This window comes from Gymnodraco acuticeps, unplaced genomic scaffold, assembly GCF_902827175.1.
Source record: "Gymnodraco acuticeps unplaced genomic scaffold, fGymAcu1.1, whole genome shotgun sequence".
In the NCBI taxonomy this organism is placed as follows: Eukaryota; Metazoa; Chordata; class Actinopteri; order Perciformes; family Bathydraconidae; genus Gymnodraco; species Gymnodraco acuticeps.
In genome coordinates this window covers 266,468-293,694 of record NW_022990928.1, presented here as the reverse complement: position 1 = coordinate 293,694, position 27,227 = coordinate 266,468, and the positions used below count along the sequence as shown (strand labels likewise).

Genomic DNA, 27,227 nt, shown 5'->3' with positions numbered 1-27,227 from the left:
ACATCCTCAGCAGATAGTGAGGGAATCTCAACAGGCCCCCCTTTCCCCTCCAGAATGACGTCACGTCTGAGTCAGGAAACCAAGGCGGACTATGGATATTCTATCCTTGGCATGTTTGTATAGTGAAGCCTGCTCAGTAAGTGCAAGAAAGTTCACTAAACTCTTAATCCTTTGTAAAGTAACTGCAGAAAAATGTAAATCCTTACGGGAGCCTGTGTGTGTCCATGCCTGAGTGTGTTTGAGAAGTACATTTGTAATCACCAACAGATTTCCTGCTTGTTTTTATAGCGACACTCTAAGTAATAACTCCCGGTAAGTAATCATCGTCGCTGAAGGATAAACAAGTTCATAAAGAGATTTACAAAGAGAAAGAAAGCATCCTGCAGGCAGAAAACTCCACCATGGGCAAATACAAAGATAGCATGAATCATGTCAGTTTCCCCCGCCCCTCCAGTCATTATCACGCATATTTACAGCTCGGTCCCTGAGGGCTGGAACATCTGTCCTTGGAGTTTGTTTAACACACACTAGTTGACAGTTTCTTGTGACTTGCAGGGAAGAAAAAGAGCTCTGAGACTCGTCGGCATGTTTAAATATTACAGGGCGTTACATCACTCAGTGTTTATGGGAAGTCAGTACAAAGGTCAGGACAGTGAAGCGAGGGTTATGTTCATTTACATATGCATGTCAATTGGTCTGTCTGAGCTGGAAAGAGAGAAAAAGAGGGAACAAACCAATAGGGCGCATTTCTTATCTCATCTGGTACATTCAGTATTTTGAGTCTCTTGTAAAAACTTGTATCCTTGACATTCCTGAGACAGCAAGCAGATCAGCACCAAAATGTTGCGTTATGGACAATTGTGACACCTGGTGTTCAAACTGAAATGAAACAGAGGAATTATTATACAGTACATTACAGTATCGTGTAAAAAGTTATTCAAATCTTGCTCCTAATTACAAAACTACAGTAGACATTTAATAAGTTACGGTTGATATCCAGTGGGGTGGTGGCGAAGTCCATAGGGACTTGGCTTGGCAACTGGAAGGTCACCAAGTCCCGGAAAGACCAAGTGCTACCGAGGTGTCCCTGAGCAAGGCACCGTTCCCTACACGGCTCCCCGGGCGCCGTACATAATGGCAGCCCACTGCTCCTAACACTAGGATGGGTCAAATGCAGAGAAACCGTTTCGTTACATAGTACCTGTACTACGTAATGACAATAAGTTGAATCTTCAATCTTCTTCTTCAGTAGCAGAGGCGCTGTAGTTTAGAAAGCAGGGAGAAAACGGATGAGTGAATACGAGGTAAATAATGTTAAGCACGTAAGCGACAAGCGTGATACAATCTGTCTGCATTTCGATATCATTCCCCAACCAAGAACCCTCGCTGCTCTGTTTCACGCAGACTTGCAGTATACAGATGGTGACGAGGAGGTGATGAAGCTGCGTGTGAGTTCATCTCTGGAGAGAGTGACGGCAGTAAATAACTCTCCCCTGCCTCTTCCCCCTGCGATTTAGTGGATCACCAGATGTACGGCACATGTGCTTCAGGAGCCAAATGAAGGTGTGATCATGTGACCTCTGAACTCGGTCGCTGTCCTTGGTGCTGAAGATCGACAGGAGCTGTCTGCGGTGCTGAACATTTACAGGTAGGAAGCACTTTGTATCACAATCACTAAAACATTTAACATATTCTGCACAATTTGTGTTCTCCTGATTGGGCTGACATCTCAATAATCTCTTTTTTTCTCCTTTTTATTTGTATTTGATGTAACTTTCCTTAAGTTCTCCAGGTTGTTGTTTATGTTCATAGCTTCTTACCTCTACACGCAACCTGTTATCACTGGCAATGTGTGAAATATCACTTGGGGTGAATACAAAATGAAGTCCATTATAAACCTCATAAATCAGGTCATGTGTTGCATGAGTTATGATGTGCAATGACTGGAAAATATATGCAAGAAGAGAGGTTAAATTATATCTAACTTTTAGCGGCTGTTTTCAATATGAACTGCTTTCAGTACAGAATAAGTTAATTGATGGCACATAGTGTAATTGACTTGTAACCTTCTTTAGACCTTCACACACATAATGAACACAGGAGACGGATAAGGGCTGTTAATTAAAGTGTTGATTCCTGTAAACCTCATGGGTCAAAGGGAAAAAGACTGGTTTGCAGCAGAGGATAAGTGATGGTAGTATTTCATAAATGGGGAAAAGAAAAATGTACCAAACCTCATGCGATTCAGGTGCAAGTAACAATCAAAAACTCACACTGCAACATTAGATAATAATTGGTTAACATTGTTCGAAAAATGACGAGAGCACTTCAGTGTGAGCTTGTGTTAGCATGCTGATGTTAGCATGTATCTCAAAGCTCAGCCTCTCAAATCCTCTCACATGGCTTAAGACTCTTTATACGTTGCTACACACCTTGCAAAAAGTCCAACTTTAGAAAACAAAACAGTGTTTCATGTATTTTTATTTATAGGAAAAGCTGCAGAAATGGTCATTTTGATTTCTTTATATTTTTCTTTTTAGTTTGGACCTTTAGGTAAAGTGTTATAACAGCTGGGTAACGACAACAACACATATTGAATGTCCTTTTTGCTATGAGGCTGTTTATCTTCACCCGCCCTTTACATGAACACCTCTATATGTTCTATAACTCATATACCGGTTGCAGTGTTGCATATGAAGGCTATATTCATGTATTATACAATAGATGAGGAGAGATGGGTATATGTGGCACAGCTGGAGACAAAGTCTGAGTATGTGCAGAAATGTGTGCAGTCATGCATGACACCAGTGTTTTGTGGCCAATTCTGAAAAAAGAAAATGCAACATTCATGAGGACAGAGAGAAAATAAAAAGACTCTCCCTTTCACACACAAACACAGGAGGCACATCTGTACTGGACACCCACACACGCACACACACACACACACACACACACACACACACACACACACACACACACACACACACACACACACACACACACACACACACACACACACACACACACACACGCACACTGACCTCAATTAAACCCTGAGCTGATGTGTGAGGCACCGGGGAAACTGGAGGCTCTCTGGACTGCGCGGGGCTATAAATAACCTCTCAGTCTGCACCTAGGAAGATAAGAGTCACAAGGACAGGCAGAACGGAAATATTGAATTTCTCTAGATATGTAAATGATGGCTGTTAAGATATTGTTAACAATGTATGTGTTCTCTGACTTCTAAGTATTATATTTAAGCAAATGAAATAAATAATTTGAATGATTTGATTTCAAATGGCTTACATTTTTCCCATTTGAATCATTCAGTCAAACTTTAAGATAATTAAGATGGCAGAAAAAGTCATATTTCACACCACAAACACTGTACTTAAACGTAGTCTTGATGGACAACATCTCCTCAGGAACATCTTTCTTCTTAAACCTCCAAGTAACGTGAGAAGCCTATTTCCGTTTCTATCTCTCTTTTCCAACTGAGAGCACACACTAGCATGCAAAATGCAGGGTTGATGAGAATGGAAGAAGACTTTGCTAAACACCAAAAGGAAAAACAAATGTAATTCTCTCCATAACCAAACTGTTTCTTTCCCTGTTTTTCTTCATCTCGGTGTTTCCTTTCTGTTAGATTCCCCCCCACAATAAAAAGCCACTTTCCTCCTCATGACTTGCATAGCATTTGAGAAGATGTGTTTAAATGTCAGTCAGCTATTGGGCACAGCCAGGAGGCAGCTTCCTTCCAAGTTAATGTGAAACCACATGCAGGTGCAAAGGACAAAGTGTGCTCTGACTGGGCTAATGTCACATTTAAAAGTCTAATCACAGGAGTTGTGCAGCATGATGCCATTTACACTCTGTGGTTCCACATATCAAACCTACATGCAGCTTGTTATTCAATTGGAGAGACTATCACCATTTATGTTTATTGTAACATTAAAATATATTGTAATATTGATATTTTATGCACTGATATAACTGCAATGGTACTTAAAAATACTTAATAAGACTGTTAGGGAAGATTTGTTTCTGAATTGTACTTAATGAATGCTGCAATTGTAGAAAATACAGATTTGCATGATTACACACTGTTGCAAATTCTGTATACCTTGTCCTAGTAGAACGTTTACAGTTCTTCCACTTAGAATAAACTAGATGCAAGATGTCCGTGTCTGTCAATGGGACTGTACGTCTCATAATTGGCTCGACCAAAAATCGTTTATAAATGTGCTATATAAATAAAACTTGATTTGATTTGATAATATATGAATCCTCTTGTTTTGTTATTATTAATATCATATCTGTGCAGGATCACACAGAAAGCAAAGCAGAGCCATGAAACACAGCAATCATGTTTTAATTTCCTCAGAGTCACACTGTTAGCGCCTGCCTGTCTGAGTTTGGACTCGCACACCATCACTGCAGGTTATATTATCTGTCTGGCATTTCTAATAATAATGTGTCACGATGTGAACACCTCATCACACCTCAGTCCCTCTGACGCTACATACATACATTGTTGAGGATCGCGACTCTGCCCACCACTGACTGAATTGTGTTTTCATCCTTAGATACATCAGGTTTGTTTGTTCATCTGTAGCTGTGTTTTTTAATATTGTTGTTTAGTCTCGCAGTGTGAGCGCAGCACTCGGAGACGCTCTGCTCCTCCTCCAGATTACTGTGTCTCTCCGTCTCCCTGCTGCTGCTGCTGCTGATCACTTCGTCTGAGGAGCGCGAGCGAGGAAGATTGCAGCGAGATCACTCTGCACAAACAGCAACACACATCCAAACGCAATGCAGGTACAATGATCCCTTATTAATATGCTTTAAAAGGATAATTGCTGTGAAAACTAGCATGCTGAATGTGGTTTATTGTTTTGTGTTCTTATAGCTACGGTACTTTGTAGTTTACTCACTGGGATACTTGTACTTGATAATGTATCAACAACAGAAAGACCTAACAATTAATGAACAAGAGAAAACAAAAGCTTTGGATCATACTTTGAGAGATTTTCATTGGAGAAAGAAATACTTTCAATTACTTTAGGTATGTACACTGTAGACTATGCAATACAAAAATAGTCAAAGTAAAAATCATGCATTTGCATTGGAAATGTCTTTTAAATAAAAAACAAAAATATAATCAAAAGTAAAAAATGATGCAAAATAGCCCCCTTCAATGTTCATGTATATTTTATACTATTTGGATGACTTTATTATTATTATCATTGCCGTAACGTAAGCAGTGTTTCTATTTTCTAGTAGATAACTTCATATGCTCTTATTTAAAAATATAACATTACCCTCTGAAATGTAGTGTCTATGTGAACGCCTCAGCTCACTCCCTTCATCTGCTGGACGCTGTTTCCCAAGGGGCTCTGAGGTTCATAACCAACTGTAAACCCCTCACACACCATTGCACGCTGTACGCTTTAGTCAACTGGACATCACTATCAATGCGCAGATCACTGCATTGGTACAAACTCATCTATACCGCTATGCTTGGACTGCTGCCCCTCTACATATCCACTTACATATCACACAAACAGTACAGACTACGATCTCAACATTACATCACTCTGTCCGTCCCCTCAGTACGCACGGTGCTTGGGAAAAAAGCCATATCATACTCTGCCCCCTCGACCTGGAACACACTTCAGCAGGAACTTAAGCTGACCACTTTGATACCCATCACGGATTTTAAACTCATTTTTAAAAAGCTGGAGAAATCATCTGTGGGTGTTTGCACCTGCTATATCTGACTGCTGTATATGGATTTCAATGACTACTTTTTTTACGGTGTTGTATTTGAGTGTTGCCTCTGTGTTTAGTGTCCTGTCTGTAACTTTGTGTGGTAGTGTTACCACTGAACAGGTCTCTCTTGAAAATGAGACCTTGTGTCTCAATGAAATTTTACACCTGTATAAATAAAGGTTAAATTAAAAAATGATAATAATGTGAAGTATAAAGTAGCATACAATTAAAGCACTCGAAAACAAGTAACTCCAAATGAATTTACTTAGGACTTGAGGAAACTGGAGATTTCAAACTTTAAATATAATTATATAGTGCAGATTCACTTCATGTAAAGCGACCTTCAGGGCAGATTGTCAATATAAAACTCAGTGTGTTTTATGAATGGAGTTCTGTTGAGGTTTTGACCAATAACCCTAAGTGATAACACTTTGTTGAGCTATATATTGCTTTATATTATTTAATAGTTACAAATAAATGTTCTTGCCATTTTTGTTGTGTGTGTGTGTGTGTGTGTGTGTGTGTGTGTGTGTGTGTGTGTGTGTGTGTGTGTGTGTGTGTGTGTGTGTGTGTGTGTGTGTGTGTGTGTGTGTGTGTGTGTGTGTGTGTGTGTGTGTGTGTGTGTGTGTGTGTGTGTGTGTGTGTGTGTGTGTGTGTGTGTGATGCATATGTGATGATCAGTGGAGGACTCTTGCCTGCAGCGTTCACACTAATGATCTCAGGCAGCGTCTCCCTGCTCTGCTCACATGGCTTCACTTCTTTGAATAATGCAGCGCTCTGGATGTTAAGACCCCAAATCCTCCTCTTCCTCAGATCTTTTACAGCAGTTACTCAACACGCAGTCACAGAAAATCAAAAGATGATTTAGTTTGACTGATATTGTATAACTTTGTTGACAGGTTTATGCTAAACTGTGTGTGTTCTTATAGACAGAGGGTCCATCAAGTATCACTTAGTGTTTCACTCGTCATCTTTCACCTCACTGTGGCAGCCATCTCTTTTATTGATGCAGTTTTAAGGAGTGTGAATTATTGAGCGACATTTCTCGATGCTCTGGCATCCTTTCATATTCAAATAGGATACCAGATGGGCATAGCCTATCCCCAGATAGTAGCTCTCTCTACATACTCACTTCTTAACCTCTTGAAGAGACAAATAAACGGATTAAGAAAAGAGAAAAAAGATTGACAATGTGGTCGGGCGTTTGCCTCGTGATGTTAAGCTACCTCCTATTTCTTAAATGAATTGTCTTCTTTGTGTGTTAATGCTTATGTAAAGCATGTCTTGTGTATGATACAGTATGTGCTATAGAAAGAAACTAACCTTCCTCTGTGTTTCCCCAGGCAGATGGGAAGGCAGTGGATGGCGGCCTGCTGCCTGACGCCAACGGGAAGGACCCGAACCCTGGTGGACAGACAGAGGGCTCCAAGTGGCAGAGACCACGGCTCACACGCAAATCTCTGATGAATTGTTGTCTCGTCAAGTGGATCATTGCCAGCACCACGCAACAAGGGCCAGGTACACACACAAAGGCTTACACAAACATGTGTGCATGATCATGTGACAGCAGGGAAAGTGGGACCCGAGGAGGGATATAAAGAAAGAGGACAGGTCTTCATTCACCTGCTCTGCAGAATACATGCATTTTAGAGCATCTACAACATATTTTGTGTATGTTCACGTCCTCTGTTCACTGTTTATGCTTCCCTTCAGTCAATGAATGTAGCTAGCTGCTTTCATTCTTACCTCTGATTCTGCGTCAAAGAATTTAGTTGAATCCACTACATATTCATTATCTTTATCTTATGCTCCTTATCCCTCTCTTTCCTATCACACATGCACAGATACACACACAGACCATATACTGTATATATAAAGACGTATAAAGATATATAAAGTACTGTTGTTTTTTCTTGGTTTATCCAACAAAAACAGTATGTTGACTCTGTGCTTACTTTTGACAGCAGGGACATTCATTCCTTTCTGCAATATGTCCAAACAATATCACATCATTTCCTAATTTTAAATTAGGACTATCTCATGTCATGAATTATGTTGTGAAAAGCAATCATCAAACCTTTCTTAACTTAGGTATTCATAAGGTGCCCCTGAGTAAAAAAGGTAATGTTAAATATCAACATTGCGTTCGTTTGTTTTTCCTAAATCAGGCTCAATTGCTCACAAGGCACTCGTGAGGATATTCATGATTATCCAGATAACGATAATAACCCCATTCCTCTTATTGCAAATGTGTTTTTATCACAACCCCCGATACATTTCCATAACCTCAAATCCCTAATTAAAATTCATACAAATAGTGATTAATTTCCCCTCTGATCTTTGATCAGCCTGGTTAACAAACACAGTGATGAGCCGGCAGAATGTCTCCGCTGGTGTTTTCCAGAAAGGACTGCTGTTTGTTATCCAGACTCGTTTACTGCTGACTTCTCTCTCTGCCGGCACACAGAGCCATGCCTCTGACAGGACACTAATGAAAACAGAGCAGGACTAATACTCTGGGGGCTGACAAACCATCCACTCAAACTTGAATCATAACACTGTGTTCAGCTCTAATTTGGAGCAGAAAACTTGTCTTGATTTTTAGTTATGAGGTTTTAAAATATATCTGTAGTTGGAATAAAGTTCAACTTCTGCTCAAACATTTCATTTCAAACTTTTATTTAACGAGATTGGTCCCATTGAGATCATAGATCTATTTTTCAAGGGAGACCTGCAGCATATAGGTTCCACATGAAACATAAAACAAGGACATTATACATTATATTTACAGGATACATAAACAAAACCAAAATATACTGTATATGTATTCTCACTCTCAATATTATATGAAACCATTAGACCATTGGTTACGTTTTAAAAGGAAATAATGTGTTAAAGGTGGGGTATGTAATTTTGGAGAAACCAGCTCGAGTGCGCTAGAATTTGAAAATACGCAGCCGAAAAAAATCTGCCATTTCCTTCAGACTTCCTTCCAGAGCCCCTCCTCCAACACACACGCACGCGCACATGACCAATGAGGGCACGAGATACGTTTGTGCACAGATGGAAAGGCTGACAGGGAGGTAGGCCATCCAGTTATTTTAGCCGGGCCGGCTCAGATGATTGGTCGTGCTTTTTACAGTAGGCCTACCACGGCTTCCACAGATGACGTTTTTTTAATGTATTTATTGTCAAAGCATTTAATATAATCATTGCTATCAAGATGTTAAGAGCATTCCATGGAATATAACAAAAAGTGTACCCCACCTTTAAGTGTTAAAGCATATCTCCTTAACTTTAAAGCAACTTGATCGCCATCTACTGGTGTGTAGACATGGTATCACCTGAGTGTTCGACAAAAGACAAGATGGTCTGCACTCACTCTCGCAAGCCTTGATGTATCATGCACAACAATATGATATATGCAAGTGCAAAATATGCAACAACAATTCTTAATAGTTATAAGATTGTGCAGGAAAATATGGAATTGCTGTGTAATGTTAAAACGTGATTCATACATTATTGTTTCTCTGATTTTGCGAGTGAGAACTGCAGCACATAGGATTAGCAGAGGATGTTGAACTTTTGTATTCACTTTGCCATCACATACTGTAGGCTATATATAGCTGTATTTACAGCTTTAGGACTTTAACTTTAAAGGCCCTCTATTATACTCTTTTTCAAAAATATATTATAGTTCTCTGATATATACAAAACATGTCTCTGAAGTGTTTGGCTGAAATACCTAACAGATCATGCGTTGTAGCATCCCATAAACCCCTCTGTTTCAGCCCTGTTTCAAAAGAGCTGATTCGGTGTCTAGCTTTAAATACTAATGAGCTGCTGCTGGCCACGCCCCTTTGTGATGTGTTTGGTTTTAAAAGAACACAATGGTGCTCTAGGAGGAGATTCAGGTGATAAGGTGTTACCTTGGTTGGTGATTGGCTAATGGTTGCACAACCCAAAAAATCATTATGACATCACAAAGTGGCCAAAATCTGATCAGCTCATTTTCAGACAGGTTTTTATAAAAATGGATCAGGAAAAAAAGAGAGGGGATCTTTTTTTACTGAAGCTTTCCGAATCTCTTAGCACAGAGGGGGGACATGTTTATATATAAAATACATGAACAGTGGATTTTGCACAATAAGTGACCTTTAATGTTGTACAAGTTGTTACAAGCCCTTAGGATTTTATTCATGACAACCTGGGAAATTCCTTATGTGTCTTTTGTATCTACTTTTGGTTAGAAGTTTGTTACTACTAGAGTTAACCTCAACAATAAACATTATCAAACCCTCTACACCTTTACAATCCAGCTTGAACTGGTTTGTTGTTGTTGTTTTAAAGACTTCAGTCTAAAGGGGGATTTAAAATCTCTCTTATAACTCAAGAGTGAGACGATCTTACAGAAATAATAAAAGCATGTCGTTTATTTGTGAGAAGTTTCTTTGTTTGTTACAGGGTTGGAGATGTCTTTTCTCTGCAGGAATGTGTGAAAGAGCCAAATATGTTAGTAATACATTCTCATGGTGGCTGCTGCTCCATCTCCTACACATGTTCTATTTAATATGTGTATTAGAGAGGAAGCTAGAGGTCAGCTTAAAGAGAGTGTAAAGATTGTGCGCTTTCTGTCAAATCTTATTTACTGTTAAAAGAAAATGTATGGTAATATGTCCACCTGATGATGGAAATGCTGCTTTACAATGGCATTTAGCATGGAGGTTACCATTTCATTTATAGTTCTTCAGAATCAGGTCATTAGTGATAGCAATGCACATTTTGAAACTATGTTTGACAAGGCAATTGGAAGTTTAATAAAACCTGGGCAACATCATTATTATTTTATTTATTTATTTCCTTTCATTTACATCAAAAAACTTCTCTTGAATTTAAAGGCAAGTTTCTTCGTTTTTGTTTTAACTTATTTACTTAAAAGTTAGAAATGAGTTTGTATATTGAGCAAAGTATGGAAAAAAACGATTCAATAAACAAAAAGTAAAAAACAACTGGGTGTAATCCCCCTTAAAAAAAATGCAATGTAAAGCACTTTTTGACAAAGAAAATACATACAAATCAATAAAAAAGCTAAAAGCATGCACTAAGAAAGAGGCTGTGAGAGAGCGACGCTTCGGGTGTTTCTTCCTGAGAGGAGAACCTGTGACGTGTTTGATGGATGAGCTGAGGCTCTGAGCTGTAATGCTCTCTCCTCAGTCATTAAAGCCTGAGGGGGAAACTGATGCACTGTCTGCATCTCTGCATGCTTAAGCCACCTCGCTGTATTTAATATGAGAACGGGGGTAGATCAGCACTTAGGGTGCATTAAACATTATACTGCTGCCTTATTGTTTATGTTAGGCCAGTTCCCACATTAGCTCATACATCTTGCATGTTCTCTAATGGCCGAGTTCGTTTCCTCCGTCGAGGTAGGATTAACCAACACATCAAAAACACTTTCTAAAAATCTATGTTTGTAAGTAAAGGATAACTAGTTAGCTAGACGATCAATCACCACAGTTTAAATCCTCTGACTCGTGTAAGGCAAAATCAAGCATATTAGGGAAAAATGAAGGCTATTATTTTGTAAAATGTATTTTAGTAGGCTGATTTATTGACGATTGAGTACTATTCTTCCATATACGCAACATAGGAACTTGTTTGATTTATGACACACAATTTTTATCAAAAGAACACAAACAATCACGCACTACGACATCAAATCTCCCTCTGAAATACAGCTGTTACACTGCTCTTGTGGTGTGCAGCGGCCAAATGTGTTTGGTTTTTTTGGAAATTGCACCATCCCAGTTCATCAGTGCACCGTAGCTGTTTGACTCAGACATTAAGTACAAGGCTATTTACATAAACCATCGGCAGCAATCAAAATGCATTTCTGGCCTGCCTTCTCTCCCTCTTCTTAATATTTATCTCTCAACAATTGATTTGCCCTCCACCCCCCTTTCCTACTTGAACTGAGTCCATTATGTTGTGCAGAGTCATCAGCTGTGAACTATTCTCAAACACTTACATTGTCCTCCGGCGGCACACAATAATACAACATGGAAGCATGAAAGGAGCATTTTACAGAGGCTTCTTATTGACCTCAAAGGTGTGCAGCTCATCGTTCAGCACAGATGTAACTGCCCTTTGCTTAACTACAGTGTCGTAAACAAAGCACCGGTTTAACAGTCACCGTTTTTTTTCGTCTTTAAGTGAATCCTGCTGAGTTATTGACTATGTTGTGCGGCTGGTTGACGTAGGAGAAACAAGCAGCGCCACACAGGGCAGGGCCGGCTCCTTCTTTATAAGTGCTGTTCATATCCTAGCCATCAGCGGATGTGGATCAATGCTTGGTTTTACAGCTTTGCATCCTTGAAATGACTGAGCAAATACAGACTGTCAATCAGGGACTATTAGCAAAGAAATTCCTTCAGTAGCAACCCCCTCCTGCCCCTACGAACCTCCAACACACACACTCAAACACACAGATCAGGACAGAGAGGAGATGGAGTGAGTGTGGGGTGGAGCCCCTGAGTTGATGGAGTTGTTGGACAGATCCTAAAATGAACTATCCAGGAGGTAAAACACCAGCTGTTGGATTTTTTGGAAAGCTTTGGATAATTGAAGTCGATTAACACTATGATTGTAATTTTTCTGCACACATGACAGACTTTTAATCCAAACGAGGATGCTCTGCAGGCAAATGAGGATTCTATTTGTTGCTTTATTGGTCAGTGGTTGAAGTCAGGGGTTTCTTTTAAGTGATCCTGGACAAGAGCCCTGACGTGGCAGGAGGAAGTTGACATCAAGTTTTTTTAAGAGGGCTTTTGCACAGGCGGTATCTAATGCAAGGCAACAATGGGAATGGATGGCATGGAAGTAATTGCCATTGCTGTTGTTATCGGGCTGTTTTATGTCGTGCTCAAACAGTTTGGAGTTTGGGAGCCCTTGTCACTCGAAGGTAAGACGTTGAGACCTTTGCATGGGATTTTCTGAAGAAGAAAAATCGTATAAACTTTCCAGTTGTTTTGTTGTGGTGCTAAATTATAAGTGAGTGCAGTCACATAAGGCAGCTGTAAAATATCAAAGGGATATGGATTATGGATTTCAAAAAGAAAGGATAAAGGATATAGAAATATTTGTTGTTGCTGTAATTGTTACTCCTGGGACATTTGAGGCAACCACAAACTCTTTCAGCGTACATAATAGCATGTTCACCTTAATAATGTTGTTGTTTTTTAAATGTGTTCACTGTGTTGGTATATTTGTGTCACTTTTAGAGATTAAGCATTAACAGTTTCTTCTTCCCCCTTTCATTTTCTTCATCACCATCTCTTGCTGGTCAACTTTTGTGTTGTGCTTTCTTTAAAGATGGTGAGTAGTACTTCTTGAGGTGTTCATTCTGGTATTATCAATAAGGTTTTCATTTTAATCCCAGCTATCTTTTGTAAACTTCTTTCCCTTCATTTGTTATCTAAATGAACTGTCCCTTTGGCTGATAGAATAATGCATATTCCCTTTTGGAAGACTTGTCAAACACGGTGTTACTAATATGAATTATGGCTGCCTTGTATTCAGGTGATGTTGCAGAATTTTTACCAATGTTAATTAGTCAAACCTGTGATTATAAAGCAAGTCAGAGGGTGTGTCTGAAATCCCTCTCTACTGTCCATTTATTTATCCAAATGTCAGAATTGTCACAAAAAAGTAACCATAAAGATGTAGATTGTATGTCTGTGTATTTCCTGTGGCAGCCTTATTTCTTCATGATTAATCCCCCCTTTTTTATAGCAGAAATGTAGATTTAAGAACAATTTCTTGTTAAAATGTGTGTTGAAGTTTATGCAGTAGCACACTTGTCAATTACAGGCACAAAATGATATTTATTTGTGTAAAAAAATCTCAATGTATTCCATACTATACGGTACATAAACGAGTGGTTATTATGAAGGAATAAGAGGTTTAGTGAAAGAGGGGGTTATTTTGGACACAGCCAAGATGTCAACAATTCCTTGAACTGCTTCCACCACTTCAATCGTATTTCATGCTTATTTCCTCTAACTACCCTCATTTTTCCAAGCTACAGTAGACGCTCCTCTAACTAATATATTTGTCATCTTCTTTATCAAAAAATGTCCCTAAATATTTTACACCACTGGTGTGTTTTTATCATATTTAAGCAATACTGTACATTCTTCTAACTACTTTGTTTTGTATCTCTTACCCACTTCCTTGTCTTACATATCCCTCTTTATTTTTTTCGAATTTCTATGTGGTCTGTACAGATGGTGAGCATTTTGAGTTATGTTCTGTACTTATATTTTGCCTCCCATCTATTATGATTTTCTAGTATTTTCAACTCCTCTCCTCCCTGTCCTTTGTGGTTTTTCTTTCTTGTCCTTCCCCTGTTTCCTCCTTCTTTTTTTCTTCCCCTTATTTCCCACCCCACCCCCTATTTTCTCTGTGTCCCACTGACAGACAGCTGTGACGGAGAACTTGAACTCTCCATGGTGCGTCACCAGCCCGAGGGCCTCGATCAGCTCCAGGCCCAGACACAGTTCACCAGGAAGGAGCTCCAGTCGCTCTACAGAGGCTTTAAAAATGTATGAAAACAATCAGTCAGCGCTAGTGGATCTGATTAGAGAGGACGAGCCTTCATCTTAACGAAAACTGTTAATAGTAACGGTGGCTCAGGGGTCTAGTTGAGACGGATCAATCATTGACCAGAATAAAGCTTGCAGACACATTTATATTTACATTACACCATATATGAGGCCAAAATGATGTGGATGCCCCAATAATTACCCATATGTGGTTATTTAACATATTTCCCAAACAATTAGGATTAATATGCTGCTACTATAAATCTCCACTTGTCAGGCTATCCACAAAATGTTGTTGACAAAACAATGGGTAATGAATCGACAGTTAGTGACGATTTATGTGCCTTTAAGAGAAGAAGAAGAGTGCAAGCTAATGTTAACAAATCAGACTTTAATTAAATATAAACAAATGTGTTCACGTTCCTGAGCCCTTAACGTCACATAATGGTAAGAGACCTTCAGAGTAAAGAAACTGTAATGAAATATCTACAGGGGGACTTGCTCTGGGTGCTCTGCTAAGTTAAATCTAATGGGAAAATGCCATTTTAAGAGATTTTAGTTTCAAAATCTAATGTTCTCTGTCTGGCTGTTACTGTTTCCTTTACATGCACTACTTGCATGTACCTTGATTTACTTAAGGAATTGTCTCACCAGAGTTTACACATGTGCCTTAAGGCTTTTCATTGCTGAAGTAATCTGCATTGTGGGTATTTATTTTGCAAAAAAAGCACCAAGGGCCCCATAGAGATTTTCCATAAATAGTGACGTTTTTGTAAGTTATTTATGCCCTCCAGTGGCCATACATTAGATCTGCATTTCAGGCAGGGGCTGATACTGCACAGGAGAATACATAGAATGCCATTAATGAACCATTATTGTCTGTTATTCTTGTTATTACATAACTCTAACTGTAATTTCAAATATAATTCATTATTAATAGTGTACGCTCTGACTTCAATTATGTCAATGTTTATTTCCTTCCACAGGAATGTCCCAGTGGGCTGGTGGATGAGGAAACGTTCAAAAGCATTTACTCTCAGTTCTTCCCTCAAGGAGGTACAGTATTCATTTAATAAACTGGTGTTATATAAGCATCTGATTCTCAGTATACAACTAGTATCTTTCTTAAGTGTATTGTATATTCATTTTATGTTCTCAGACGCAACCACGTATGCACATTTCTTGTTCCAAGCATTTGATATGGACAGAAGTGGCTCCATCCGGTTTGAGGTGAGTGCACCACTGACTGAATATTTGTGGAAGAAACCAAAAAGAGAGGTTATAATAATACGTCTTATTGTTTTTACAGGACTTTGTGATAGGACTGTCTGTGTTGCTAAGAGGCTCTGTCACAGAGAAACTTCGATGGGCGTTCAACCTGTACGACATCAACAAAGATGGCTACGTTACAAAAGAGGTAACTTCAACAAACAGGAAAACAAAGCAAAATGTGTTGAAGGGTCTTCATTTCTGTCTGTGTCTCTGGTTTCCTGCAGGAAATGATGGCAATAATGACGTCAATTTATGACATGATGGGCCGATATACCTTACCCAGTGTACGGGATGATTCTCCATATGAGCATGTGGAGAGATTCTTCCAGGTTTGTTATCTATGCAGCCACAAAGCTTAATAATGTAAATACATCCAGTAGGCCTATACTGTATCAAGTCACAGTGTGTGTCAATGAACCTGTATACTGTAGGGTTTTTGACCAGTGACACTCTCTCAATAACACAAAGCCGTTTGTTTAATCATTCTGAAGGCTGGACCTCTTTTAAAACCACAGATCATCATTATCATGTTGTGACACACTGTTGTACTTTAGATAAATATCATTTTACACTTGATTAATTGTGCAATATTTCCTTTCCATGTCTGACATTTTTCAGAAAATGGATCGGAACAGAGACGGCGTGGTGACTATTGATGAGTTCATAGAAACCTGTCAAAAGGTAAAACTCTGGTCAAACTGAGTGAGTTCATGCAGCTTTCAAACAAACAAACACATTTTCTCTTCCATGTGCTTTTGTTTCTCAATAGGATGAAAACATTATGGCTTCCATGCAGCTCTTTGAGAACGTCATCTAGTTTAGAGACGGGGATCAGTAAAGCGCTTCCAGCTGCAAATGAAATAACTTCATCCTTCCTGGAAAGGGTAAACCAGGTCATGCAACATATTTGACTCATTTTAACACACAGTGGAAACAACTATTACTTTTCCCGTCCAACTGTTCTATGCAGAGAAGTGTGCAGAAATCACCACAAGCGTTTTTTTGCATGACAATTGTTTTTATGTACATGAAGGGAATGTGAAAAAAGTCACCATACCAGATGAGCATGAGTGAATGCCCAACAAAGCATGTGATGCAAACTACATTGAAGACAAACAAAAAGTATATTTATGTTTGAGTTCTACAGATTGTTGTGTCCTAAATGTGACCCTGTCATTGACATGTTGATGCAAAACCTGCTGAAATAAATAAACTACCTTCACATTCTGAAAGATCTACTGAATATCTTCACGACACACACAGCAGGGATGTGTGCAAGCGGGGCTTAATTATTTACAGAATAAACAGTCTTGCACAACTCAACATCTTGCCATGATTACATCAGACGTCTTATATTTGAAGTTATGTAAATGTTCGGCTGCAAAACATCAATAAAACGAAGTACTATGCAACTTCCTGCTTCCATGCTACATGCAAAAACAAATCAAATGAGTCAATCCTTTGTACACAAGATAATGAACAAATTGTCCAAGTCAGACGTTCTTTGATTTTATCCTGAAACAAATTCCCACTATTTTTAGCGTTTCGGTTTTTTCTGAACAATCATCTTCCTTATTCAAAGTCCTGTGTTGCTCTCATACTTCTGTCTAGCATCACAGTCTTGGTATTTCCTAAAGAAAATGTTAAATGGTTAAACCCTGCTGGCTGTTGAACTTCTTCTGCGTGTTTGACCAATTCTCTATTTGTATGCACATTGATTTTCCCAGTTATTCAATTAAGTGCTCATGTGATCTATTTCAGGGTCCTTGGTGGACGATTAACACAGCAAAAGTACAGAATTGTTTTATTTATTTTCAAACTAAGAAACTGTGAAGACTCAAGATGCAACTCTTCCTTCCTTCTTCATTCTTTTATGGTTAAAAGTTTAAGTCAGATGTCCTATGCTTTCAACAGTCAAATGAATGAATGACTCTGTATTGTTTACGTGTGTTATAGTTCAGCTAGTTATGATTAGGCGGACATCTTTTTGAGAGGATTTAGGTATGTTTTTTTTGGGAAACCAACCATTCATTTTTCTAGCAATATTCAATCTGCAAAGCAAAGTCTGACTAGGCTCCTGTTACAGTTGAGATAATGATTCACTGTCCTAATATCAAACACTACTATGCAGAGCCGGCCCGACCCATTAAGTGACATAAGCGGCCGCTTAGGGCCCCACAGCCACTAAGGGGCCCCCTAGCAAAAATGAAAAAAATGAAGAAGAAAAAATGAAAAAAATAAATAATCTCAGTACACCGTCGCCGTGATAAGTATGTTTAAATAATTGTGTTAATATGCCTAGATTGCCTACTCTCAAAGTCATGTATTATATTATTGAGTCAACAATATTAATACATTAACCGTGCTTTACCTGAACCTCATCATGACACAAGAGAGGACGGCAGGATTGTAATTTCCCGTGTTCAGTGAATGCAACAGAGGCAAGACACCAGACCAACCAGAGAGTTGAATGGAAACAAACATCTGTCTTATTGGCTGACAGGTACCTATCCTGTGAGCAGTGATAATGTTTAAAATAAACTGTCAGTCGGACTCAGAGTTTTTGAAGATGGACATAAGAACATTTTTTCTTAAAAAAGACGACAATTCTCAAGTGGTGGCTCACACAACAACCCCAGAGCCACCACTTGAGCCAGGTAAACAAGGTAAGTAAATGTCAGTAAACTTCCAAGTTATGCGAGCATATAAGCAAAGCATAAATTACAGCTACGTTGACGTTACTTTGAATCGCGGGGGTAAGCTAAACCGTTAGCAAGTAGCTATAGCTACCCAGATATATTAAATAAACACTTTGTCATACAATCTAAATGTAATGTTTTTTAAAAGAAAGCTCTGTAATGTTGACTTACTGTTCGACATGAAGCTAGAAGCTACCTTACAGTACACAGTTGATCCGGAGTCCTGTCAGTTAAAGTGTTTCATATAGTTAAAACCTAGCACTGAAATATATGGATGTTATGTGACAGTATTTCTGAGAAAAAGTCAGCTGAAATGGTGGCATAGTTGCCACTGCTTTACGTGTCAACAGCATGTTTGAACGTATTTGCAGCAGTAAGCGTGCCCCCGGACCCCCCTAGAGGAGGTTAGGTCCACGGTGTTTACATGCTTATTTATACAATATGTGTGCTCATGCTAACATCGTAAGACAAAAGTTGGTTCCGTGTTATGTGTAGTGAGAACGCGCTAGAGTGATAGGGGCCCCCAAGCCAAAGCTCGTTTAGGGCCCCCAAAAGTCTAGGGCCGGCCCTGCTACTATGCTTTCTTCCTGTTAAGTTAATCCAGCTGCAAGTCCAGTCAGGTTTATGAGGTACAGGTTTATTCACTCAATAAAATCTGAACATTAGACTCGTGCAGGTGTAAACATGTCTGATTTTAATATATAAAAGAAAATCCAAACACACAGAACCATGGTAGAAAAGTATTCAGTACAGACAGTAATATCAGTGTCTTTGGTCGATCATATCACCCCTGTTCTCATTTAATTGCATTGGCTCCTGATTCACATAAGATCAGACTTCAAGATTTTACTGTTAACCTTAAAAATCTTACATGAACTAGCAACTCCCTATTTATCATCATTAATTACCCCGCCTCTATCTACCAGGCTCCCACGATCCCAAAATCCCAGTCTCCTTTCCATCCCCAGAATTCACAATTCCTCAGTAGGTGGCAGAGCCTTTTCCTTCCGAGCACCTCTCTTTTGGAACGTCTTCCCATTCAGATCCGAGAAGCTAATTCCGTTGATTCCTTTAATAAAAAGAAAACTCAAAACACATCTCTTCTTATCTGTCTTCCTTGTCACCTAGTTTCCATCACCATAGTTTCCATCTTCATTAGCATCACTTCTGTTTGGTTTTACATACACATGAAGTTGTTCATAATGTTTTTATCATTTTTGTGCTATGATATTTGTATTTTGTTTTTATTTTGTACAGCCCTTTGGGGCATTTTTTGTAATATCATTGTTTTGTTTTGGCATCAGCCTTTGCATTTGGAGGATAATGGGAGAAGACTAGGTGTTGCAACTGTATGTGAACTGCCACCATCAGCTAAAACCATTCAACCTGTACTGTATTATTGATCTTGGACCAATGGCAAAGCGTGGTTTGTTTTGGGGAGGAGCTGTGTTGCTCTGTGGAGTAGATGTTTGTTTAGAAATTATACTGATACCAAAATGCTGCTCTTCTGTGTGGCAAGTGTTGTGGTTTGAAAAAGGACTGCCGCTCCAACATCACTGCCTCCGACCAGAAAGGTAAGTTCATTATCTATTGTTTTTAATTAACATCAAAGTGGATGGTATCACTAAATTTTACCTGTGTGACTTAAGATGTCAATGATCTCCTTCCAGGTGCATTGGCATGATACATGGAGTTGCATATCCACTTTGATACAACACTATCTTCTGCAATGTTTATCTGAGACCGTAAAAACCTATTCATCATGGAAAGGAGAGAAATATGCATCACACACACATAATGCCCACTGAGCCCAGTGTTGACAGAGCATGTGGATGGTTCTGGATGTCTGTTGTGTTAGTGCTGGTGAGCATGTGACTTTTGATGTGCAACCGGCTCAATCAAAAGCTGGTATGGACGTCAGCCAACAGACTTAACAATAGTCTCTTTGTCTCTCAAAGAAAGGAATAAATAACCTATGCAAAAACACAAACACAGCAATATGGATTTGTATTTGACCAGGCTCCAATCACCTGCCACTCTTTTATTTGTTTAGGTCTTCAGTAATGATTGGCCAGCAGAAGCTTCTCTCGCTGTGGGTTTTGCTGTTGCTCACTGCAGCTCTGTGCCCAGGTGTGAACAGTAAGCGTGGCTTTAAGGGTCGTGGAAAAGGTGATGATGATGATGATAAAGCGCCTTCCTCTCCAAGTAAAAGCCTCTCCAAGAAGGGCCTGAAGTGGGCGGGAGCAGCAGCAGCAGCCGGGATGCTGGGAGGCACCGGCACCGGACTGGGGTTCTTTGGTAAAGGAAAACACGGATCTGGGAAACATCATGGCCACAAGACGTCCTCTTCCGAGCATGATCAGCGGCCTCATCACAATGAAAACCAGAGATTTCACAACCATTCCCTCTGGAGAGCCTTTGTTAAGTCAGCTGCCCCCGCTCCTACTACTAACATCTGCCTCACACTTGGGAATGTGTTGTCCTTCCTGATAGCAGCCTGGATCAGGGACTTTTGAGCAACGTCCGATCACAGGAAAAGCATTCAGTCATTAAACCAAATGAAATAAAAGCTATTTTAAACAATATTCTTCTTTGTGCAATATTCTTTTCCAGTAAAATGAGGTTGCTAAGGTCCCTGAGGCTTTAGCAACCCAATTGTAATGTTATATTTTACAGCCTGATTCCAGGATGATTACTCGCTCACACGCTTTGACTACTTTCAAGCCATGCAACAATCTCTTAGTACATAACTTGGGACTGAGTAGAATAAGTGTATGAATTGACATTTGGTGCTTTTATATGGTAATTATAACAACTTCATCAAACCTTTCTGAATAGCAACTAGTTGTTGCAGCTGTTTTGAACTTTTCTCCATTTACAGAACATATAAATCATGCATTACAAATATTTGCCTTATTATAATAGAGCTGGACTGCGAATAACTACTGGTTACAAAATATAATTAGTTAATCCCTTTTTCGTTTTCTATGCTTTGATGTTATGATTTAATATTAAATGAGTTAGAGGATATTGTTATGTGACAGGGTGAAGGTATATCGTTAACACATAAAGACCCTTAGTTTGTTACTTATTTTATTTAACACATAAACATCCATGACAAACAATATTAAATCATATTAGTAATCCAAAGCGTTAACAACTGGGAGATCTAGATCTCTGCACTCCCTGTGAGCTCTGTGACGCAGTTGCAGAATATCTAAACCTAAGTGAAATAAGTGCACTTTACAGATATTCTACAGTCTAGACAGAATGAACATGTTAAATTCATTTATAATCAACATTGCTAGAATCAAGAAAAGGAAAAAAGCAGTATGATAAACTAACTGAGATCAAAACAATACAAATAAATCACAATACAACAGTGCATATCACTTCCAGATAAACTGTCAACATTTGGACAGTATTCAATTCATTTTCTTGGTTACTACACACTAAACATAGCGTGATTAACATACCAATAACAGACAGAACACAGTACTGTCAATACTCTGAACTGTACAGGGACAGTTTTGTCCATAAACTGAACATTTACTTGGTTGAAACTCCCTTCCTAATCCTGCAAACTTCATTTACAGTACAATCTTTTGAAACATAATCACAAAGTGCATTATAAAACCAAGAAACCAGAAATATTTAAAACTGTCAGATGTAATCAAACAAACTGGGACAGTAAGATACATTTCTAATACACAAACTTACAGCGGGAGCAAAATCAGAGCAGAAGTTTAATTCCTGGAGTCAAAGATCATAAAAAGCGAAAATTCAACATGAGTTATTTACAGATCTGCCAATACCCAAAATGTGACTGTTATAATGCGGGAAGATGGATAGCCTGGAAACATGGAAATCCCAAATTCAAACAACGTGAATAGACTGTGTATAATGAGCAGGGTTACATATAGAAAAGCTTAGTTCTTTGATGGCAGAATTTAAGATGAACGTATTGAATTGTTGTAGACATTATCTGTCTGAAACCTCAAATCCCAGCATGTACGGCACAGTTTTAAAGCATCAGGCGCAATGATCAACAAATTGATCTCAACAGCTGCAGACAAACAGCCACATCACTTCACCGCTAATGGCTGCACATCGAAAGATTCATGCTCACTAACTGCCTAGGGCTAAAACATGCAATACATGAATTTACAGGCAACACAGAAGCAATTTGTAGGTTTTATGTTCCTGAGAAGGGGGGGGGCTTTGCTTTTGTGGCATATTCAGTCTTGCACTGACTGCCCACATTTGAGTTTGTAATGGTAAGCCATTTATCTAAACGGAAATGCACTTCAACATTTTCCATTATGGTTAACAGAATTTCGTGTTCATAAGGGAAGCTTGATTTCATTTGCAAACACAATTAGGGCCAATCAAAATGTCCCATTCCTTATTTTATGGCATTTAAATGCATCTCACTGTCCAAGACATTTATTTCTCCTTTCTGGTATAACATATCTTCTTTTGGGCTTTTAAAAAAAGCTGAATAATTTATCTCTGTTTGTTCCCATTACCAAACTTACATTATTTGGAAGTGATCAACTCCCCAGCACATTGCAATGACAATCAGAAAATCTACTTTGAAAACACAGCTTGTAAAAGTTAGTTAACCCTGGCTTAAACATTCATTTATATTTCATGAAAACACATTTTCCTTTGATTAAGCATTTTAATCAATTGACATATCAGTCTGTCCAATTGCCCAGTATGATAATAAAAAAGTATGAATGGTGGAATGATGTTAGTTGCATGTTTGTGTACCTAATTTAAACCCTTAGTGTCATATTCCTATCTTATACAGTAGCATTAAAAAAGATGTCACAATACATCGTCACAAAAACTGATCTGTGCAATAATGTAGAGTACAAAAGTGCAAAATAAAAAGAGATGCAAGACTATTTCATGAGAGAATTGACAAGAAACAAATGTGCAGCTTGTACAACACACAACTAATGATCGAACTGTAGAAGTTTAAACTGATAACTGCTTCTTATAACTGACTTGGTTATATACACATATAGAGGATAATAGAGGATTGACTAAATGTGACCGGAAGATATTCATAAGTGTTGAGTGATGTGCAGATTTAATGGAGGACGTAGAAATTCATTTGGGGTATGGAAACAGGAACACTAATGGTTCTCACTGGAGTAAGAGCATGCTGGAAAGAAGCATCAGGACAGATGTGAAAAGTTGAAACATCCCGAAGCTCGGAGGGCTGCTGTTATTTTCTGCCATTCTCTGCTCTGCTCTTTTTCGTTCCTGCAGGAAGCGCTCAGAGTACTCCATGTACTTCTCAACACATCGCCTGGACTTCATCTGGTCAATTAGGGCTGGGTATCCAATCTCCTCAATGCCGACGGTGTCACCATCATCCTGGTCGCCTGCCTGGTCTTTAAGAAGATCAGTCTTATTCATGCAGCTCTCCATGAACTTGTCGTAAGACTCGGCGCGTGGAGGAAGCTTGTACTCATAATCACGGCCGTAATCTTTTTCATCGGTGGATTTGGTGCCATACTTGCGGTACATGTAACTGTTGTAGTGTTGTTCTTCTTCAGGGTTGCGGAAATTGAAGTGGGGTCGTGGGAAACGCCCTAATCCATATCCAACGGCCATTCCAGCCACAGCACCAACGCCTGCCGCCATCATGGCTTTTTTGGCAAAACCTGAAGATTGGGGCTGGTAACCCATATTACTCACAGAGCGGGAGAAAGGAGAGCCTCCCATCCCACCACCGTATCCTCCACCACCACCATATCCTCCACCATATCCTCCTCCACCGTAGCGGGGACTGAGGATCTTATTATTTGGGTTCCAGTTGGTGTAACCGCCGACTGCTCCACCTGGGTAACCACCGCCTCCACCACCGCCTCCATAACCACCGCCTCCATACCCACCGCCTCCATACCCACCGCCTCCATAACCACCACCTGGATATGGAGGGGGCTGACCATAACCCTGTCCTGTATTTCCTCCTCGGACTGGGTAGCCTCCTGCAGCTGGATACTGCTGGTTAGGATATCCTCCTGCAGGGTTGCCAGCTCTGCCTGGATATTGGCCTCCTGCTGCTGGGTAGCCTCCTGCAGCTGGATTCTGATTTGGATAACCTCTTGCTGGGTTTTGGTTGGGATACCCCCCAGCGCCTGGATAATTACCTCCAGCTGGATATCCACCTGCTGGGTTCTGGTTTGGATAACCACCAGGATTGGCTCTACCAGGCTGCTGGTTTGGGTTACTACCGACTCCTGGATTATTCGGGGGGTTTTGCCTGGGAACTCCTCCTGGATTAGGTTTGGCCGCTCCTGGATAACTTCCGCCAGCAGGATATGGGTTGCTGTTTCTATTTGGATTCTGGGGCTGCCGAGGGTAATTTGCTGGCTGAGATGGTGGCTTAGATTGTGTTTTTGTGGATGACGTTTTTCTTCCACTGCTGCTGCTTCCCCTTTTAGCCCATGTTGATTCAGTGTTTAGAAGAAACACAACAACAAGGGACAGAAGAGCGACCTCACACAACCTTCCCATCATGGACCTAAAGAGAAAAAGTGTTTTACGGAAATGATCGTAAAAAGAATCAAGCATTGAGAAAACAACATCGCTTTCTCTGTTCAGGATGACACGTAAAATAGCCCAGGAATTCCTTTTAATTATCATTGAGAGCCACACAGGATTTATTTATATAGGCTAAACACATATATTTTTCTTATTACAAGAAGATAGTCCTATTACACTGAAATTGAGAGTAGACCGTAATTTCAAAGACATTCAAGCGGAGCACCCATTGTTATCAAATGATGTCCATAAAGAAATAGGCCTAAATCAATTCAATCAATATGCCACGCATAACCACTATGAGCAAACAATGTTTGTATTTTTCAAACAGTCAAACATTGCATAATTAACACGCTGTCCTTTAGCTCAAACACGACCACTGACGCTGCATCATGTCATAATACAGGCGCCTTTTATCCCATCCAGCCTACCAACAAAGGTCTCAATAACATTTTAATGGAGTATTCTATTAATTAAGTATTTCTTACCCTGATCCAATGGTTTTCTTGTGGGTTGGATATTAATTTGGTGGAAATACGTTGTTGTCCTCTCTCTCGCTCGGCTCCGTTATTGTAGCTCTGGCTAAGGGTGGCTTTGCCTAGTTTGGGTGCGCTCGTTTTGATGTACTGCAAGCAGCCTGGAGGCAATAGAGGCGGTGACAGTTCGCTGTGACGCAATGATCATCATGAGACAAAAAAAAACAAGATTCATAATTTCCGATATGTTTTACTTTCAGTGACTAACTGATCGATTATACCCCATTTTTTTCTCCTTATTGTGTAAGGTTGCATGTTTGTTTTACTCATTTCAGGGATTTGCAAGAAAAATACATTATTCTTAAATAATGTTATATTTGTGTTGGAATTAACATAGTATTCTGAAAAGATGTGTTTTATTTAACTATAATGTTTTGTTATATTTTTTACAATAGAAATATCCCTGCTAATTTTTTCTTTACTAATAATTATTAAATAACAGTAGTTTTGTCTCTATTTTTTTAGTACTAAAAAATTGAGACAAAACTACTGTTATTTAATCATTATTAGGTCATTCCAGAATTGGAGGACATTTCATGTCCCACACATAACAAATCAAATAAGCCATGCCCAAAAATCTAAAACATGCACTTGTTGTGTTAAATATACTTGTCTTGAGACAAGATGCATATACAGTTGTAGAAAAAATGATTTCAAAATATTATTTAAAATATCAAATATCTCTCGAACATCCCCTAAAATTGCCTGTTTCTCTTGTCCCAGCTTCTTGGAGACCAACTTGCATGTAAAATATAACGTTTAAAATAGGGTTTTTATTTACTTTTGTTGGTATTATTCTATTGATATATGTCTCTTATATTATCTGATATAAATTATATTTGTTAAATCATAAACATATTTTAAATAACAGTAATTTTACACTGAAAGTGTGTCCCACAACATGGGCGCAACCCTGTTAACGAAACCTTTTTAGCTTCGCAGAGAAAGTGAAAAAACTGTTTGTCAAATGACAAAGTGGAAAGGACATCAGCAATGTGCTACTACCATGGGTAGACCAAAACTAAGTCCTCTCCTCCCAAGTATTTTTTTATATATTTCCAATCTTGTCACTCTTAAAGGAGTGTGGCACTCATACAAACGCAACCCTGTTACTCAAATTATGAGACTAAAACAAATGTATCTTTCTGTAGTTAAATATCTAAGTGTGTCCATCCCTTGACAATAGCATTACATTGTGCAGCTAGCATTAATTCCTCCGATATAAGCTAAAATTAGCATTGATTTGCAACCCTGTTACTTGCAACCCTGTTACTATAATTAGAGTAACAGGGTTAATTCTTCATTGGAAAATAAATATGAAATATTATCAAACAAAATGTCGGTTGTCATGAGTATTTATTCGTCACATGTGTCATTATCTACAATCAAAAGTAATGTAGCCATTCAACCCTGTACCCTGTTACTCTAATTTCAACCCTGTTATCATTTTCTATTAAAATAATAAAATGTAACCAGTTTTATCCAAAAACTACATGAGTATTTAATGTAAATGTGACTTTCTTTACTTAATAGTAAAGAATTAATTGAAGAATATTTTTGAAAACACTTTTTTCTGCTTAATGAGTATTTGTAACAGGGTTGCACAAAGCATGGCACACAACAAATAAAACATAATACAAAGTGTACATTTGATGCCTTAGCTGGGCAAATCACTTTTTGGATGGTTTATTATCTGTTTTTCCTAAATACATAACAAAAAATTATAAAATAAAAGGTTAATTTTTCAAAAATGTTGGTGTCTAAATTGTCCTCCAATTCTGGAA

The 27,227-nt window shown here is 38.9% G+C and overlaps 3 protein-coding genes across 5 annotated transcripts; 2 read left to right on the top strand and 1 right to left on the bottom strand.

Annotated features, from left to right (window-relative positions):
• The first annotated feature begins 4,728 nt into the window (after nt 1–4,728).
• LOC117558139 (calsenilin-like) lies at nt 4,729–16,876 on the top strand. Of its 3 annotated transcripts, none has more exons than XM_034234147.1 (10): nt 4,729–4,815; nt 7,113–7,287; nt 9,137–9,139; nt 14,248–14,372; nt 15,359–15,428; nt 15,532–15,602; nt 15,682–15,789; nt 15,869–15,973; nt 16,263–16,325; nt 16,414–16,876. In XM_034234147.1, the coding sequence occupies exons 1-10, from the start codon at nt 4,810–4,812 to the stop codon at nt 16,459–16,461; spliced, it is 774 nt and encodes a 257-aa protein (XP_034090038.1). In that variant the 5' UTR covers nt 4,729–4,809; the 3' UTR covers nt 16,462–16,876. The 3 variants fall into 3 exon arrangements, with proteins under 3 accessions (XP_034090038.1, XP_034090037.1, XP_034090039.1); XM_034234146.1 differs by lacking the exon at nt 9,137–9,139 and adding an exon at nt 8,889–8,893 and having other exon boundaries at nt 14,247–14,372; XM_034234148.1 differs by lacking the exons at nt 4,729–4,815; nt 7,113–7,287; nt 9,137–9,139 and adding an exon at nt 10,951–12,730.
• A 3,530-nt stretch (nt 16,877–20,406) lies between these two features.
• On the top strand, nt 20,407–20,906 carry sprn2 (shadow of prion protein 2). Its single transcript, XM_034234150.1, has one exon. The coding sequence runs from the start codon at nt 20,407–20,409 to the stop codon at nt 20,857–20,859; it is 453 nt and encodes a 150-aa protein (XP_034090041.1). The 3' UTR covers nt 20,860–20,906.
• A 513-nt stretch (nt 20,907–21,419) lies between these two features.
• On the bottom strand, nt 21,420–25,554 carry prnpb (prion protein b). The gene is made up of 2 exons (XM_034234134.1): nt 25,396–25,554; nt 21,420–24,887 (listed from the first exon to the last, which is right to left on the bottom strand). Exon 2 carries the CDS (start codon nt 24,881–24,883, stop codon nt 23,501–23,503), a length of 1,383 nt encoding a protein of 460 aa, XP_034090025.1. The 5' UTR covers nt 24,884–24,887; nt 25,396–25,554; the 3' UTR covers nt 21,420–23,500.
• Between the last annotated feature and the right edge of the window lie 1,673 nt (nt 25,555–27,227).

What these genes read in the sequence shown, in the direction of transcription:
- sprn2 (XM_034234150.1), top strand. Translation starts at nt 20,407, where the DNA reads ATGATTGGCCAGCAGAAGCTTCTCTCGCTGTGGGTTTTGCTGTTGCTC.
- LOC117558139 (XM_034234146.1), top strand. An exon ending in GTGGCTCCATCCGGTTTGAG is followed by an intron (nt 15,603 to 15,681) that starts GTGAGTGCACCA and finishes TTGTTTTTACAG; the next exon opens with GACTTTGTGATAGGACTGTC. An exon ending in TCATAGAAACCTGTCAAAAG is followed by an intron (nt 16,326 to 16,413) that starts GTAAAACTCTGG and finishes GTTTCTCAATAG; the next exon opens with GATGAAAACATTATGGCTTC.
- prnpb (XM_034234134.1), bottom strand. Translation starts at nt 24,883, where the DNA reads ATGATGGGAAGGTTGTGTGAGGTCGCTCTTCTGTCCCTTGTTGTTGTG.